At 53.0% G+C, this 11895-nt stretch overlaps 1 protein-coding gene across 1 annotated transcript in view; it reads left to right on the plus strand.

Moving 5' to 3' along the window:
- Positions 1-9920, plus strand: part of PHLPP1 (PH domain and leucine rich repeat protein phosphatase 1) — a gene marked incomplete at both ends in the record, with an annotated part of 193472 nt that extends 183552 nt beyond the window's left edge. Inside the window, 4 exons of the mRNA XM_084252709.1 lie at positions 3331-3435; positions 5057-5251; positions 6368-6596; positions 8775-9920. Of these exons, the coding sequence (XP_084108835.1) occupies positions 3331-3435; positions 5057-5251; positions 6368-6596; positions 8775-9920 (1675 nt within the window). The remainder of the gene's footprint in view (positions 1-3330; positions 3436-5056; positions 5252-6367; positions 6597-8774) is intronic.
- Between the last annotated feature and the right edge of the window lie 1975 nt (positions 9921-11895).

Raw genomic sequence — 11895 nt, forward strand, 5'->3', positions numbered from 1 at the left:
TCTACATATAATTGACAAGTACTCCCTAAGTAGAGTGTCCCAGCGAAGCCACAGGGATCTTGACTATTTGTCGGTAATTGATGCCACAGCCCAAGTCTCTCTGCCCAGACCTCCATCTTCTCTCTAAAATGAGAAGAATGGCCGACATACTTTCTAAGGTTCTTTTCGGGACTAAGTGCATCACTAACAAGATATATTTCAGCTTTATACAGGTAATTTTTGAGTATTTATACAAGTATGACATAACACATGATATAATTGGTAATTATATCAAAATTGGTTAATAAGTGGAAACTGCTATTTGGAGAAAAATGAAAGGTGAATTCTTATCTCGCACCTGAATTAAAGAGTTAAATCAATAAGATGAAATAAGGTTTAAAAGTAAGCAGAGGGCCTCCCCTGTGGCGCAGCGGTTGAGCGCTGGGTTGTGAAGCTGCCCGCAGCCTCTGCAGTGCCTGTTCGATCCCCAGCAGCTGCCCGGCCACCAGAGGAGGGTCCCACATGGCGCGCAGACCTCTCCTGCCGCCCGCTGCTCCCCTCAGCAGTGTACTTTGTCATTCTGCCTGCTCTGTTCTCCCTTCTGACTCTGATGAATTCTCTCACCCTCCCGCGCTTCTGACTGTACCCAGTGCTTGTATAAATAAATAAATAAATCTTAAAAAAAAAAAAAAGTAAGCAGAAAGCATATGAATATAGTCACAAGCCAGAAAAGGGCTTTTTCATCCAAGAAAGGGGAGGGGAGCACCACAAGAAGAGAAATCAGTCTATGTAGCTTAGTTTTGATATTTATAACGCGTATAGTTATATAAAAAACACTTTTTAATACATAAAAGTTATAAATGCCGATTCTAGGGGCTACCAAAAATAAAATAGGCAAATGACAAACGAAGAAGACACTTTGGCAAGAAATGTGAAAAATAAAAGCAATATCCTCTTAATAGAAAATGTTCTTACAAGTCAGTAAGAAAAGTACTCAAGCAGAAGAAAAATAGAACATAGTAACATTTAACAAAAGAACAGATTTTTACATGAAAAGATCATGCCCATCCATATTAGTATATCAAGGAAATACTAAATAAAATACTTAAATGTTATCTTTTCCTCCTCTAAAATTGGTGTTGCTGGAGAACTATAAATTGGTATAACTTGTTTTAGCCCTGCATTGGTATAACTTGTCTTGGCCGTGCATGTCAAGCTTTTTAAAATATTTATATACTAAGACCAACATTTTCTATGGCAAAAATTTAATCTGAAATCTGAAGCCTGCTGTTCATCTTGGGCACAGAAATAGTCATCAAGATGCTTCTAATTATATTTAGGACGAGTATAAAGTGACCCGGGGAAATAGTCACCATGCAACTAAACAAAAGAAGTAAAACAAAATATGAAGAATGACCATACTACTTCATAGCACGAGAGAAAATCTCTTCGGTACATTCTTTGCAATGGGTTTTGGTCCCTGGAGCGTGAGCTGTTGCAGAGAAACACATGCGTGCACGCCCATTTTTTAAAAAATTAGAAACAATGAAATCATAATTCTTTTAGGTAGAAATGTTGCCTTCTGTTTAATATATAGAAGGTTGTGGCTTCTTAGTAATTTGGGCAGGTTTCCACCTCTAATGTACTGCTTGGGCTTGTGGAGGGTTGGCCCATGTGCCCCACGTATGCCAGGGTAAGTGCACAGGGCCTCTTCCGTGTGACTGAGCTCCAGCTCCCGGACTCATTTAGAGATGTACCAGAGTCAACATTCAGGTCACTACAGCAGCTGCTCAGCCACTGCATTCAGCTAGCTAGAGAATGAGAAATTGCTGCTTCACTAGAAAGGATTATAGGGAATTTAAAGATTATTTTTCTTTAATAATCAGGCTACAAAATGGAATTGTTTCTTTGAAGGCTCTATGGTCTGTTGAAAATATAAATGTCTTTAGGTTTTTCTTTGGAATTCAGAAAGATAGCAGAGAGGTAGTAAGAGTCTTAAGATGCGCCTAGAGAAACCCACTGCCCTACGTGAATGCATTTTGGTGCCATGTCAGAAGCAGAGCATATTATGGCTGGTATCTTTTTAATCCCCCCTCCCTTGACTAGTACAACTGGAAACTTTTAAAAGGGAATATATAGCCCTGCTGTAAATGAGGTGTTAATTCGATTTTGGGATTTCTGTTGGCACCAAGTATGATTTATATGTTTTTCAGTTTTTAGGATAAAGGGAAAAGGAAACATTTTCTGGAAATTCAGAATGGAATCTTTTTTAAACTGAATATGTTTTAATTTCAGTGAAATTTCCAGCAGCTATTTCTAGAATCAAAGTGAATACTATTGACATTTTCATCTACTTCTTAAAGTTAAATGGGTCTTAAGGTAGATAGTCAATATTTATAAAGAAATAATTTATGTTCTTGGGGTCACAACGAAGGTATTTTTTCAGTGTTAAAAGATGATACATAAGCTTCTTCTCTTGTTTAAATAAAAGGGGAGAGGAACTAGGTCAATTTACAAATCAGTAGGACTTTTTTTACCATGTGGTAGCCAGCCTCTTAAAAAACCTACTTCACATCTGTTTGGCTGCCTGTTTGGGGGTACTGAATGCTTTTTGGTAGGCTGGTTTTTAATAAACCCCATTTGGAAGGTTACACTTTTATTATTTCTGTTTTGGATCCCACTGGTTCAATTATGGCATATGGGAGCTGAGATAAGAACTTGTCTCCCAGATTAAATATGTAGTTAATCTGTGACTTATTAAAATACTCATTTACTTTGTAATTTGGTCATATTAGTCTAAGCATGAGTGGCTGTACAAATGAGAAAAGAATTGGAAGCTTCAGAGGTTGGCAAGTTCTTAATATTTGTGAAATATTTGAAGTGATGATGTGGGTAGAAAGAAACTGTGGATTTGGGGATGGACACTGCTGAAGTCTCTCAGGTCCTCCTAACACAATATAATTGTGGCTTTTGTTTCACTCTTTTTAAATCCGGGTGTTGGTGTTGTAGGAATACACCCAGCTTAATACTTCGGTGTCCTTTCCTCAACCAAGGGTGAGAGCTGCCCTTTTCATCCCCAGGAGAGAGCACCGTCTAGCACAGCGTGTGTGAAAGTTGCTAATAACCACCCCAGAATGCTGATAAAAACTAATTTCGCAGCCTGTGCCTATGCCCTTGGTTTTCATTATGATGAGTAGTTAGTTCTTGTTGCTAATAAGTATTTCAGACACATTAAACCCAGGAAGACATGGTATGTGCAGAGTGTTTGGCAGTTTCCATTTCTCACGTACAGGTAGCAATTCGCACATGTTTGCATTTAATGAATTCTGTCCCCACTCCTTCTCTTGTTAGTAACATCCGATGTTTCAAGATCGATCAGCCTTCAGCGGGAGATGCATCGGGAGCCCCGGCCGTCTGGAGCCATGGCTACACGGAAGCTTCAGGGGTGAAAAACAAGTAAGTGGGTAAAAGCCTACAGCGAGCGCCGCCTCCTGCCCGCCTCCCCTCTTCAGTGCTAGCACACCCCTTCCTCGTGGGGCGTTCATGTGGGCACTTTCCCAAAGGGAGGCCACCACGTATTCCAACATCAAGCGAGGGCCCTGCTTGGCATCTCATACTCTGTCTTTGTGAGGCTGTTGCTAGGATACAGTGTAACTGACACATTATATCTGTGTGAGGCTCCAGTGTTTGGAGAAGGCATAAGTATTGAAATGCATCTCTGCTCCTTTCAAAAGCCCCTTTATCTTTGTCTGAAGCCTGTTTACCAAGCAGAACAGGGATGGTGGTAAAGAGAAGGAGACTTGATTGTGGCGTTGGAGATCACTCACGTCATTGACTAGTCAGTGGTTCCATGAAACTCCTTTTATATTCTGAATTAGCTTGGCAGGGGTCTGATGTCTGTTCCCGGTAATGTCAGCTGTGTCTTGCCGCCAGCACTCTCCACCTGAACGTCTTCTTTTTCCATTTCCCCCCCAACCTTCCTTATCTTAAATGCAAATGTTGATTTTCTTGAGAATTGTCATCAGACTCTTCAGGCTTGCTTGCATTTTGTGAAGAGCTGCTGATCATACTAGAAAAGTAAGGTATGAGAACTCCAAGTGCTGAGAGGAGGGGAGGGGAGAAAGTGGAGGAGCTCCGCCAGTGGCCACCATTAATATTCACCTGGGTGCACGTTAGACTCACTCAGGTAAGGAGCTTTCTAAAAAAAAAAAATCTCCCACCGCAGGCCCACTAAGCCGAATGGTGTAGGACCTCCCGAGGCAGCCCTAATGGCCGTCCAGGGCTGGGGCCTCTAACTAGATAGCCCTCGCGGGGCGGGGGGCGGGGGGCTGGTGGCTGCCATGCTGGCGGCTTCTCTCTGGGACAGAAGGCAGCACTGACTCCAGCTCTGGCTCTGACGCTGGTCCCGGGCTCCCCTGAGGGTGTGTCTCATTGGGGTAGTTCCTGGGACTCTGTTGACGTTTCTTGCAAAGTTTGGTCCTTTTCAAGGGTTGAAGTGGGAGACTCCACAGGCCCCCGGAGCTCTCAGCGCCTCCCTCCTCCTGCTCCCCTGCCTGTGAGCCCGGCTCAACCCCAACTTCTCCTCTCTGTGCTGCAGCCCCAAGTTCTCTCCAGGCAGCAGGGCGGGCGGCGGGTGCAGCTGACCTGCCCTCCTCAGCGTCCGCTTCCTAAGCATTGTTGTTTCCTTCACTCTTCCAGCTTTTTGGTCAGTTTTAGAGGTGCTGCATGTTCTTATATACTCTTTGTGTTTCTTATATTTTTGTCATTGTAATTATTCATCTTTGCTTGATGTGCAAGTTCTCCTTAATGTTTGGTCAGTGGGTGTGGAGAGATAGATCACTGTCGTATCTTTTATGATGAAGTCCTGAGAAGGGTGAGAGAAACCACGTGGGGTGCGCCATGTGCGTCGCCAGGCCTTGCTTGCAGAAGGCAGCTGGTGCAGAGGAGCTGGGGCTAGTTTCCCTGCTCTCAGCCTCTCCGAGCTGTGAAGCACTGAGTCGGGGAATCTGAAGAAGAGCGCCGGGGTGGGCGTGGGCTGGGGGCCGTGGACACGGGTAACGGTGGCGCTGCTCTGCAGGCTGTGCGTGGCTGCCCTGTCGGTGAACAACTTCTGCGACAACCGGGAGGCCCTGTACGGCGTGTTCGACGGGGACCGGAACGTGGAGGTGCCCTACCTCCTCCAGTGCACCATGAGCGACATCTTGGCAGAAGAGCTGCAGAAAACGAAAAACGAGGAGGAATACATGGTCAACACCTTCATCGTCATGCAGAGGTGAGGCGTGGAGCCCCTGCTGTGTGTCCTCTTACCTTTCTTTGAGTGCTTGCCTTCTGGTGAGAAAATGTGGGGTCCGGGGATCACACAGCTGTTACTGAAGGTGGGACCCCAGGGTGCACTGAGCGCCATTTGAGACATGCTGCCATCCGGACAACTTGCCGGAGCCGGAGTCAGTGCCAGGAGAGTCGTATCTTTAGAGCTGGACCTCACAGGTCTGTTGTGAGTTCAGACTTTCACCGGATTGTTTACGCTCTTCTGCCTCTTCCACATCCCCTCAGCTTAGAGGCTCTTCAATCTCTGGGATCTGGACCACTCTTTGAAATGGGCTGAACAGTACCTAGGGGTCTGCACCTGTGCACAGAGACACCTGTCTGTCTCAGGCTTCTGGCAGCAGCACCATTCAGGGTCCGGAGAGGCCTGGAAGCAGCTGCCTCCCCTTGGGCTGGTGGCAGACATCCTCAGCTCCTGTTCATTGCGGGAGCTCACAGGTGCTCTGTGTTTCAAGTGTGCGGGTCACGAATTGAAGACCAGGTCACAGCTCTTTCAAGCTTGGTTATTAGAATGTCCTTTCTGAGAATATTCTGGAATAGACTCTAATACTGGTCCAGAAAGTCATTACCCATCGGAACATGAAGGGCCCAACACTCACAAGCCAACATCCTCATAGAGGGCGGAGGTTGGGCGGGTAACTTGAAGAGTGTGAGTCAGGGGTTTGGTGTCTTCTGGCCTGCCCCTGCTAAAGCGGTCCCTTCAGTTTCCTTCTCCTGGGAGCGGATGGAGGGGAAAGCAGTGGCCATTGCCCTGCGGTCTCTGCTGTCTCTGCTGTGCCGACGGGTGTGAGGACACAGCGTCGCCACAAGACGAGGCACCCTCACTCCATAGCAGCTCCTGGGTGTGTGGTGGTGAAGAGACACTCTGCCCCGTCGAGCGCAAACCCCCTCTGTGAGGCGTGTGTGTCAGACGCTGCCCTTCCTCTGCCGGCTGCAGGGAAAGAGACCCAGTTGAGGCCTGGATTCAGTGTTTGCTCCCAGCCCCCTCTGCTCGTACAGCTTGTTGACCTCACAAAACTGATGCATGGTGCCGTTGTGCTGACCCCCTGTCTCTGAATTCCAGGAAACTTGGGACAGCTGGGCAGAAACTTGGAGGTGCCGCTGTCCTTTGTCACATCAAGCATGACCCTGTGGACCTGGGAGGCTCCTTCACCTTGACCTCTGCTAACGTGGGCAAGTGCCAGACAGTTCTGTGTCGGAACGGGAAGCCGATGCCTCTGTCCAGGTCGTACGTCATGAGCTGTGAGGAGGAACTGAAGAGAATTAAACGGCACAAGGCCATTATCACTGAGGTGAGAGAGAACAGTTTTCCTCAGGACGGGGGTGGGCCGGGGCAAGGTGTCACAGAGAAGCTCCTGTCTCATGTTTCTGGAGACGTGGCTGTGTGCAGAGCAGCAAACCATGCCTCCGCGGCCACCCTGAGTCAGGGCTGTGCCAGGGGCCTCCATCTGATCCTTACCAGTTGGGCATGAGGGCTGCGCCCCTGCACCCACACTGTGGGGGGTCATGTCCTGCTCTGCTGCTTGCAGGCTGTGCCCTTTAAAGCTCCCGAAGCCTGCAAGGAGGGAATGGTAAGGTACCTGTCCTGCCTCGGGGCCAGGGAATCAGTGCAGGGGTAACCAGTTTATTGTGCTCTTCCCTCGGTTCCACCTGAGTGAGGCAATGAATGGTTTCCCACCAGGGGTGAGTCCTGACAGGGCATATGGCCACGCCTGGAGACATTTTACTTACAGCCAGAGCAGAGTGCTTCAGGCATGCGGTGGGGTACTGCTAACACCCTGCAGTGTGCAGGCCACCCCCACCACTGAGAAAGCCTGGGGTGGGTTGACATGATGGCAGACTCACCACAGCGCAGCTTCCAGCAGCGGCTGCAGGAGCCCCCTCCAGTCACTGGCTCTCCACACAATCTTATCTGCCTGCTGTTGTCTGAGAAGTGACGTGGGGCACAGACGTGCTCCCTGCAGACACCCATCTGGCCGCAGCTGGTGTCCAGTCTCTTACTGTGGATAAACCCACAGAAACGCGTGTGGCTCAGGTGTAGGCTGGGGAGGGGGAGAGACTGTGACTCCAGGTGAGCTGATAGGGCCATGGGAAGAACACAAAGACGCAGGCCCTGCCCTGTGTGCCCGGGCGATGATTCCAGCTCCCCGGATGTCCTAGGAACAGAGGATGCGGTGGCTGGTAGACCCGGTGAGGGAGCAAAGTCAGCCTGAGGTGGGACGGGAAGTAGAGAATGAAACGCTGCCCATCCCGTGAGGCGGGGTTCCCGTCCCTGCCCCACGCCTGCCCCTGAACCCTGCCTTTCCCCTCCCCGGCACCCCTCCTGCTCCTCACTCTTGTCTACGTTGCTGAATGCTCAGCCCTCTGGTGTCTTCGCTGCCCAGGGCGTGCCCCCCAGACTCACAGGCAGGGAACTGTCCCTTCTGAGTAAGAGAGTCCTACAGGATTAGGCAGAACAACAAGGGAAATTTTGGCCAAATTCCACAATTTGGGGAAGAGCAGGTTGACTCAAGACTCTGGGAAAGTTTGCTCCAGCCCCATTCTGGTACCGTCACTCCTGAGAGCGCGGGCTGCTCGCGAGTGTAGCGCGGCCGTGGCGGAGTTGGGGAGACACACCAGGCAAACACCTTGCAAAATCCCGAATACAGGAGGGTGGTAGGGCTGGGAAGGAAGTGGATGTTCCCTGGAAGAAACACTCAGAGGACGATGGTGAAGCAGCCCACCTGCCTCGCCCCAGGTACACACTGAAAGTGCATCTGTCACAGTGGCGTGTTCTCGGGAAAAGGCGTTCAACACGGGCCCAGGTAGAGGCTTGTTGAGGACCTGGGAACCTCAGCGAGTAAAGACCTCTAACTTCAGAGGAAGGTCTTTTTACTGACAAAGGGCCTGATGCTCTGACCGTGCCTTGAACCCCAGTGAATTAAAGCGCCTGTCACCGTCATCTGCCACCAGGCAGGTGGCCCCGAGGACGTGGTGGGGACGTAGCCTCTCCTCCCTCACCCGCCAGTCACACCAGGTTTCCCCCTCAGCTATCTTCTGCCGTCTTAACACTTGAGCAGTGTCTGCCCCTCACTTGGACGGGTGGACGCTGTGCCTGGGGCTGCTGTGCTGTCAGAGACACGTGACCTGGCCACGGGCCTTCCTGTCCCAGGCGTCCAGAGCCGGGCCAGCCTGGCTGGTGTGGCAGGGGAGTGGCATTCGCTTTCCCAGGGCCGGCACTTCCTGACACAGGGAATAACTCACTTCAGCTTTGTGCTCTTGTCCCTCCTGCTTCTGACCCGCCCAGCCTACTGCCCTGGGTGTCCGGACCGGTGGGCACTGGCCCTCCCTCCTCGGGCCAGGCGGGCTTCCCCGGTGGGCCCTGCGGTGCCTGCTCCACACACACACACACCCCCCCCCAGCTGCCGGCAGGAGGCCGGGAGGCCTCAGCGCCCGCGCTAACGTCTCTGCGGAAACCTCTCTTCCTGCAGGACGGCAAGGTGAACGGAGTCACGGAGTCCACGCGCATCCTGGGCTACACCTTCCTCCACCCCAGCGTGGTGCCTCGCCCGCACGTGCAGTCGGTGCCCCTGACGCCCCAGGATGAGTTCTTCATCCTGGGCAGCAAGGGCCTGTGGGACAGCCTGTCCGTCGAGGAGGCCGTGGGCGCGGTGCGCAACGTGCCCGACGCGCTGGCGGCCGCCAAGAAGCTGTGCACGCTGGCGCAGAGCTACGGCTGCCACGACAGCATCAGCGCGGTGGTGGTGCAGCTCAGCGTGCCCGAGGACAGCTTCTGCTGCTGCGAGCCGGGCGCCGGCGGGGCCGGCCCGCCGCCCAGCCCCGGCCTCTTCCCGCCGTCCGTGAGCATGGTGATCAAGGACCGGCCCTCGGACGGGCTGGGCGTGCCCTCCTCCAGCAGCGGCATGGCCTCCGAGATCAGCAGCGAGCTGTCCACCTCCGAGATGAGCAGCGAGGTGGGCTCCACGGCCTCGGACGAGCCGCCCTCGGGCGCCCCGGGCGAGAGCAGCCCCGCCTTCCCCGGCGAGGCGCGCTGCATGCTGCACCCCGTGTGCCTGTCGCGCTCCTTCCAGCGCCAGCTGTCCAGCGCCACCTTCTCCAGCGCCTTCTCCGACAACGGCCTGGACAGCGACGACGAGGAGCCCATCGAGGGCGTCTTCAGCAACGGCAGCCGCGTGGAGGTGGCCGTGGACATCCACTGCGGCCGCGCCCGGGAGCGCGAGAGGCCGCCGCCGCCGCCGGCGCCCGCCGAGGCCAGCGACGAGGGCGTCGCCAGCAGCGCGGCCGAGGACGAGCCGGCGCCGCCCCGGAGGCCGGACCCCGCCGCGGCGGGCACCGTCGGGCGCCGCCGGGCCAACGGCTCGGTCGCGCCCCCGGAGAGGAGCCACAACGTGATCGAGGTGGCCGCGGACGCGCCCCTGCGCCGGCCCGGGGGCTACTTCGCCGCCCCGGCCCAGCCGGACCCCGACGACCAGTTCATCATCCCGCCCGAGCTGGAGGAGGAGGTGAAGGAGCTCATGAGGCACCAGCAGCCGCCGCCCGCGCCGCCCGCCCCGCAGCCGCCGCGCCCGCGCCCCGCGGACCCGCCGCCCCCCGAGCCCTGCGACACCCCGCTCTGACCGCGGCCCCCCGGCCCCCCGGCCCGCGCCCGGGCCCCCGCCTCCCCCCGACGGCCGCCCGGCCCGCAGCCCCCCGAGGGTCGTCCTCGGTCGGTTCTTTTTTAATAATTACCACTTTTCTTCTAGTGATGCTTCACCGATACGGTTTAAATTTGTTAACTTCTTCCCCTAACATATCAAATGTGTAAAGACAAAGAGCAAAATGTTTAATATATTACAGAGAAACAGTTAATGATAATGTAATATTTTTTAAAATGGCTTTTTGTTGTTTGTTTGGAAGGCAGGGCAGGTGGCCAGTGCGGAATGATTTAATAATATTGTAATTCTGTATTTCTTGGGGGGGAGGGAAAGGCCTTTTTTTTTTTTTGTCTTGAAAATGATAGACATTTGTAGCATATGGAGACTAACTCCTAGGAGTTGCTTTACTCTGTCAGGTGACTTAAGTCACTGGGATTCACTAATTTTCTCTGAGAGAACAGTTGATTGAGAAATTTCTATTGTAAATAGCTCAGTGTCGTAGAGTGATGCTTCCAATGTTTTGTAGTTTGTAGCGTAAGGACACAGCAAATAACTGACTTCCACCCCCTCCGAGGAGCCCGCCTCGCCCCCACCGGCAGCCACTCGTGTGCGACTCAGCAGCCGAGGTTTGCTTCTGTGTCAGTAAGTGGGTCTCAGGTCATCAGAAAGGAACCTGCACCCCAAGGGCCTCTGAACCTCTGCCCTCCCCTCCTGTCCCAGACCTTGACTTTCGCAGACACTTTTTAATTGTGTTCCTTACTGCTGCCACAATCAGCATGATTGTGTAGCGCCCGGTTAGGCCATTTCCATGCAGGAGTTATATTAAAGCAGAATGCACAAATGAACATGTCATAATTTTTGTTATAATAAATATAAAATTTACAAGACAACAAATGCTTTCATCTCAGCAGCCAGATGTATATTGCAACGATCACGGCCAACTTGGGTTTAGGGCGAATGAGTGCAAGGTTGGGGTTACCAGGTATCTCAGACTTGGAAAAGTAACCAGCAGGTTAATAATCTACACTGAATGGGCTCCTGCAGTCAGCCTTATGGCTGACAATATAAATCACAGCTCTTGGCCTTCCTGTTTCTCCTTCTCAGGTAAGGGGCATCCGGGTGGGGGCGGACAGAGACCGCAGAGAGGAGATCCCTAGAAGAACTTCCAGAGCCACGTTTATTTCCAGTTGTCGGGGGCCCTCCCTCGCCTGAACAGATGAATACAGCTTTATGTAAACAGGGAAGAACGGGACATGGTTGGCTGCGCCAGCACTAGCAGAGTGGGTCCACGGGTTGTCCAGAGCCTGTGCCGACTGGCTTCGGGGGGGACGGGCCTAGCCCGCCATGTGACCCCTCGCTCGCTTCCCGGCCGTCGGCGCTTGCTGCCCTGAGTGTGGTCAGCAGAGGCGGCAGTCACTCGAGGAGTCCATAGCGGGCCCCCTCAGCAACCCCGGGTGCCAGGAGCACCCCCCGGGTCCAGCAAGGCTCCTGTCCAGACACCTCGTTTGCTCGCTCCTGCGGCTGGCGCGGCAAGGCTGGGGCTGGCTTCTGCGTGTCGTCACTAAGCCACTCTGAGCGCACACTACATGTGAGGTGCTTTGGAGGTGAAGGACAGGCTTTGCCCTCTGGGAACTTGGGGTGAAAGTGCATGTGGGTCAAAGGAGAACAGCCGAGTGTGCTTTCGGGGGCCACGGAGGCAGAGAGGGTGGACGGACGGGCCTGCTCCCTGTGCGAGCCTCCCCGCTGGTTTGGAGGAGGCAGCATCTGATGACAGATACACCTGGTAACAAAATGTGAGGTGCTCAATAAATGAAGGCGCCTGAGCCATGGGATCTCCTGGGGAGATGAAGAAGGGCATCCCCCCAGCTCTTCCCCTCCTGCGGGGAAGTCCAGGCCGCGGGGAAAGCCTTGGAGGCGGGGAGCCTGAGGAGGCTTGCAGCTTTGCTGGGAACCCCAT

Source organism: Talpa europaea (genome assembly GCF_964194135.1).
Source record: "Talpa europaea genome assembly, chromosome: 13".
Taxonomy (NCBI): Eukaryota; Metazoa; Chordata; class Mammalia; order Eulipotyphla; family Talpidae; genus Talpa; species Talpa europaea.